The sequence below is a fragment of the Laccaria bicolor genome, genomic scaffold (assembly GCF_000143565.1).
Source record: "Laccaria bicolor S238N-H82 LACBIscaffold_124 genomic scaffold, whole genome shotgun sequence".
NCBI classification, from domain to species: Eukaryota; Fungi; Basidiomycota; class Agaricomycetes; order Agaricales; family Hydnangiaceae; genus Laccaria; species Laccaria bicolor.
In genome coordinates, this window is record NW_001889995.1 from 2,688 (window position 1) to 7,058 (window position 4,371).

General features: G+C 49.9%; 3 protein-coding genes across 3 annotated transcripts; all 3 read right to left on the reverse strand.

Annotated features, from left to right (window-relative positions):
* Positions 1 to 264: 264 nt before the first annotated feature.
* On the reverse strand, positions 265 to 1,135 carry LACBIDRAFT_297430 (uncharacterized protein). The gene has a single exon (XM_001890626.1). The coding sequence runs from the start codon at positions 1,043 to 1,045 to the stop codon at positions 467 to 469; it is 579 nt and encodes a 192-aa protein (XP_001890661.1). The 5' UTR covers positions 1,046 to 1,135; the 3' UTR covers positions 265 to 466.
* Positions 1,136 to 1,385: 250 nt separating this feature from the next.
* Positions 1,386 to 1,852, reverse strand: LACBIDRAFT_297432 (uncharacterized protein; the record flags this gene model as incomplete). Its single annotated transcript, XM_001890627.1, has 1 exon — positions 1,386 to 1,852. One exon carries the CDS (start codon positions 1,850 to 1,852, stop codon positions 1,580 to 1,582), a length of 273 nt encoding a protein of 90 aa, XP_001890662.1. The 3' UTR covers positions 1,386 to 1,579.
* A 1,922-nt stretch (positions 1,853 to 3,774) lies between these two features.
* On the reverse strand, positions 3,775 to 4,139 carry LACBIDRAFT_297433 (uncharacterized protein; the record flags this gene model as incomplete). Its single annotated transcript, XM_001890628.1, has 2 exons — positions 3,775 to 4,039; positions 4,102 to 4,139. 2 exons carry the CDS (start codon positions 4,137 to 4,139, stop codon positions 3,775 to 3,777), a joined length of 303 nt encoding a protein of 100 aa, XP_001890663.1.
* Between the last annotated feature and the right edge of the window lie 232 nt (positions 4,140 to 4,371).

Consider the following 4,371-nt stretch of genomic DNA (forward strand, 5'->3'; position numbering starts at 1 on the left):
AGTGGGTAACTGTGAGGGAATGGATGGAGGTAAGAAGCCTAGCGTTCACTGGATGTTGCTCCAGATTATATGTAAGGACAAGCACCGAGCCTCGAGGCTAGCTCGAAGCAATTGTAAGCAGGTGACATGTCGACAAAATACACAGTAGGAACGATCGAAGTGCTCATTACACCACGGCCCAGAACGCTGGCTAGCGCTGGCTCTTGAAAATCTGAATGGGCCTTCACTAATGCTTACCTCCGAGTCTGTATGTACCAAATATATTCCATCGACATTACATATGTAAAAAATTGAACAAGAAAGTATACACGTAGTGTAAGTAAATGAATGTCCTTGGACGTCTATGTATATGCAACCAAATTCTGAAAAAAAATAAGAAAAGAGAAAAGGCTTGCGAGCAGAGACCACCTGGGACCGTATGCAATAATGATAACCTCCTCCACCCAACCACACCCAACGCCCTCATTCACCCCCCAACAAGCTGCTGAAACAACAAATACGAAATCCCCTCACACAGCATCTCAATCTTCTCCGCCATAGCCGCAAACTTGAACCTATTCCCATACCTCTCCAATCCCTGCCAATGCCTCTCCAACCTCTTCACCGCATCTCCCAGACTCCTTCCTTCTTGCCCATCTGCTTCCCCCTCACGAACCCAAACAACTTCCCCCCAATCCCACATCCACGCTTGCACACCACAGCTCTCCTCAACCCTCCTCACAGGCTCCTTCACCACTCCAGCAACCGAACTTGAAGAGAGGTGCTTGACCATGTCCATCAGCGCGACGTATACCTCGCTATGTACCACCCAATCGCGCTCTGCGCCAAGTGTGTGGGATAGGAAAGCGTACATCACTCCGGGGAGGTGGGAGACCGTGAATAGTCGTGGTATGGAGGGATGTATCCCCGATCCAGAGGACGAGGAGAGGGAAGCAGCCTGGACGAGCCAACTTGATATGTTCCTCAACGTACCCACCAACACCCCCTCAAACGCCCTCGTCCTCTTATCCGTACGCCCAATCACCACACTTATAAACTCCCGCATTGGCAAGTTCGCAACGAACCCTGCGTATTCCTTATCGAAGCTGCACAGCACTTCGAATAAGGCAATGGCGCAAATGGCAGAGCAGCAGGTTCGGATTGGGCATGATGAGCCGCCAGAGCAGTTAGGTGGACACCAGGTGGGTTTGAAGCAGCCCCTGCAGTGATTTGTGTAGCAGGATGCACAGGAGGAGGCGAGGGGCGAAGGGTTCAGTTGACTGTGTGAAAGGTAAATCAGCGTGAAGAAGGGAAGAACGAAAGAGGGAACATACAGAAGATCAAGGACTCTTCACAACCTCACAACATTTCGAACACCATCTACTCGCAGTGAAAAAATCACGGTGATGCGAAGGTTTGTGCTCTGGCAAGATATTTTGTGCCCTAGAACGCGTAGCTGGCCGCATTGTGGGCGTTACTAGTGGTGTAGGTGTCATCGTCAAGCCGAGACAAAGGTCCTGTGCAGAGGCTGACACTTTTTTTTCTATAGGTCGTGATTTTGTTGTTGTCGCTGAAGGTGAGTGGGAGATGATGGAGGGCGTCATGCCATGGGTATCTGGTCCTGGTTGTGTTGGTGAGAACGAGGATGGGTCTGGCGGTGGAGCTGAGACGGAAGGTGCATGTGCACGGCGGGAAGAAGAGCTCGCGATGGCCCAGTCCCTCCAGATGGTTGTCGGGAATGTGTACGTGAGGGCGGGGAAGTCGAAGGGAGCATCAATGGTGGGGATGATGATGGAGTCGATTGGCCTGCAACTGATCCACTTCTTTCGGCTTTATAACCCTCCACGGTGGCTGACTTTCCCGTGGGTGCCATATCATCCACCCTCACTTTTGACGATGACGAAATAGATTGAGAAGGAGGTGGTTTTGCAGTTGATGGAGCTCGTAGACGACGGAATGAAGAATCGCCGCAAACCTCGGAGTAGTGATGTTTCGGATGTCCTACTCATGAAACGTAAGTCGTCCCTCTCCCATAAACGTTCGCAGAAGTCGTCTTACCCAATGTCCATCGACCTATCGTCCGTCCTTCACCAATCAGTCATCATCCTTTTAAATTCACGACATCCCTCGCAGAACTGTCTTGAGCACCCTCCGGTCGTCTGTCCGATGCGATGTTGTTGAAATGTGGTGATTGTTGCTTAAAAAGTCGAGTTTTCTGAGTGTACCGTCACTTTCTTGCACTTCATATCGAAAATACAGCTTACTGACCTTTTACCCGTCGTCGTCGTTTTATTGACAACTCTCCACATCGTATGACTTGAAGTTTCCGTGCCAGGTTGTGTCCTCGTCGTTTAGCCCCATCCAAAGTCCAAATCACATCAACCGCAGTATCCCAAGCCTCTGCACCCTTGCTCTTCACTAAAATATCATGCAACTTCTCCGACACCTCCCTCGGCACTGTGTGCGCCTTGCCAGCAGGCTCCCCTCACCTGTAGTTGGCAGTGTTGTGCAAGCAACACTATGATTAGAGTCACTTGTGTTGTGCACAATTGACTCTAATCCCTAGATGGTGCTTGCACAACACTTGCACAACTTTACTGTAGTTGTCCCTTTGCCTCATTTAGCCTCTGCACACCGAGCCTCCGTAGACGTGAGGCCGTGAGGTGCCACAGTTCACCTTGGCGTGCACCCGACTATTTCCCTTTTCAGACACGATCTAAATTTAACGTGGCAACTCCTATTTATGGTCCTGAGGGACGCATGTCACTACTTATGTAATCATAGAGGGACGCATGTCACTACTTATGTAATCATAGATTTTCCGCACATTATTAAGAACATTATCTACATATTTTTGTCGCTGTCCCAGACAACGTCGAGAGGGTAAGACTCAAAAAATCAAAAAAAAATCTGAATAAATTGTAAAAAAATTCTATACATCGTCATCGTCCTTGTCAGCCTCTGCTACTTCTGGGGGAATGACACTCTTATCCTCCCACTGTATGTAGGCCAGGACGAACCGCCAAATGTGTTTGCAATACGCTCGCATAGCATGGAACTGTGCGGCTTGCTCTTTCGCATACGCTATGCGCCCCTCTATCAATGCTTTATCAGTGCCATGTGTACCCCTTGTCGCCGACCACCTCTTCTCAACCACGTTCTCATCCCAATCATGAGCACGGCTGGCAAAGAAGTCGAGCACCCGTCGCATCTCTTCAATGAGTAGCTGGACCTCCTCAGTCCACCAAGCCGCCCATGCTTTGCATTTGCAAAATTCAATCCGGAGATCTAGCCATGGCAGTAAGAATGGGGAATCCAAGTTTGAGTGTGTACGCACACACCCTCGACCAGATGCTCGCCTTCAGACTCAAGCACCCTTTCACCAAGCTGCCTCCAAATCCACGAGAGCGTTCGATGTCCCTTGGAAGCTACGGTTGCAGGCGCACTCGCTGCATCACCAGACTTCTTGCGCATTGGAACGGTGTCATCTGGATCGGAGAGAGCTCGGATATCCGATGGCTTCAATACAGGAAAATTCGGCTCCCACCCCACGTCGTCGACGCCAGGAAGCTTTGATAATCTGTGGAGTAATACATGCGCGTTCTGGTATGTGACTGCGGCGAAATCGACTCTTGCTTGAACACAGTGAATGACAGTCCTGGAACGCGTGTTTGCACACTGTCCACGCTGAAATCGGTCCTTATCGATGTAGAGGTGTGACCGTAGTCGTAAGGAATTCCGGAGTTCATTGAGGGCGTCATTTGCTTGAGCCTGTCGCAGTCTCCATTCCATCTGTCATAGTCGAATGTCGCATGAGTGTTTCTTCGGCAGCACAGATGGTAGCCAGAGCTCGATATCCTCAACCTTCTCCTCTACATCATGATCACTGCGCTCCTGGGCCTCCAATTGGGCAATGCGAGCGCTAGGCATGTACAGCTGCTGAACGTCCATCCAAGAAAAGATTTTGCGCTGAAGAGTAGTGGCGCGAATCTGTATCTTCCTTTTCTGGTCATCTGTAGCATGAAGGCCCAACGCATCTATGTCTAGCTTCAGGCGACGTCTAATGAGAAGGGAAGTAAGTACAAATAATACCATGTAGTGAAAGGATTAAGATGAACGCACTTTTGAATCTCAAAATCCATGCCCATTGTGAGCATCATGCTCGCTGAGATGTCCTCATGGAGTATGTAGGCCACTCCCGATGCCAGCTCCGCAGCCTCTGTGAGGGCAAGTTGGTGCTTCACCGAATCCAGGGTAACCTCTGAGGGAGCAGATGAGATCGCAACTCGGATGCTTACTGAGTGGACATACTTTTAAACGACACCTCAAATGGGTTGGGTTTTTGAGGTCTTTATTGTCCTCCACTGATTCCTGCCGGAATCCAGGCAATTC

Bases quoted from the DNA above. Each gene is read 5' to 3' on its own strand.
- LACBIDRAFT_297430 (XM_001890626.1), bottom strand. From the start codon at position 1,045: ATGCGGGAGTTTATAAGTGTGGTGATTGGGCGTACGGATAAGAGGACG.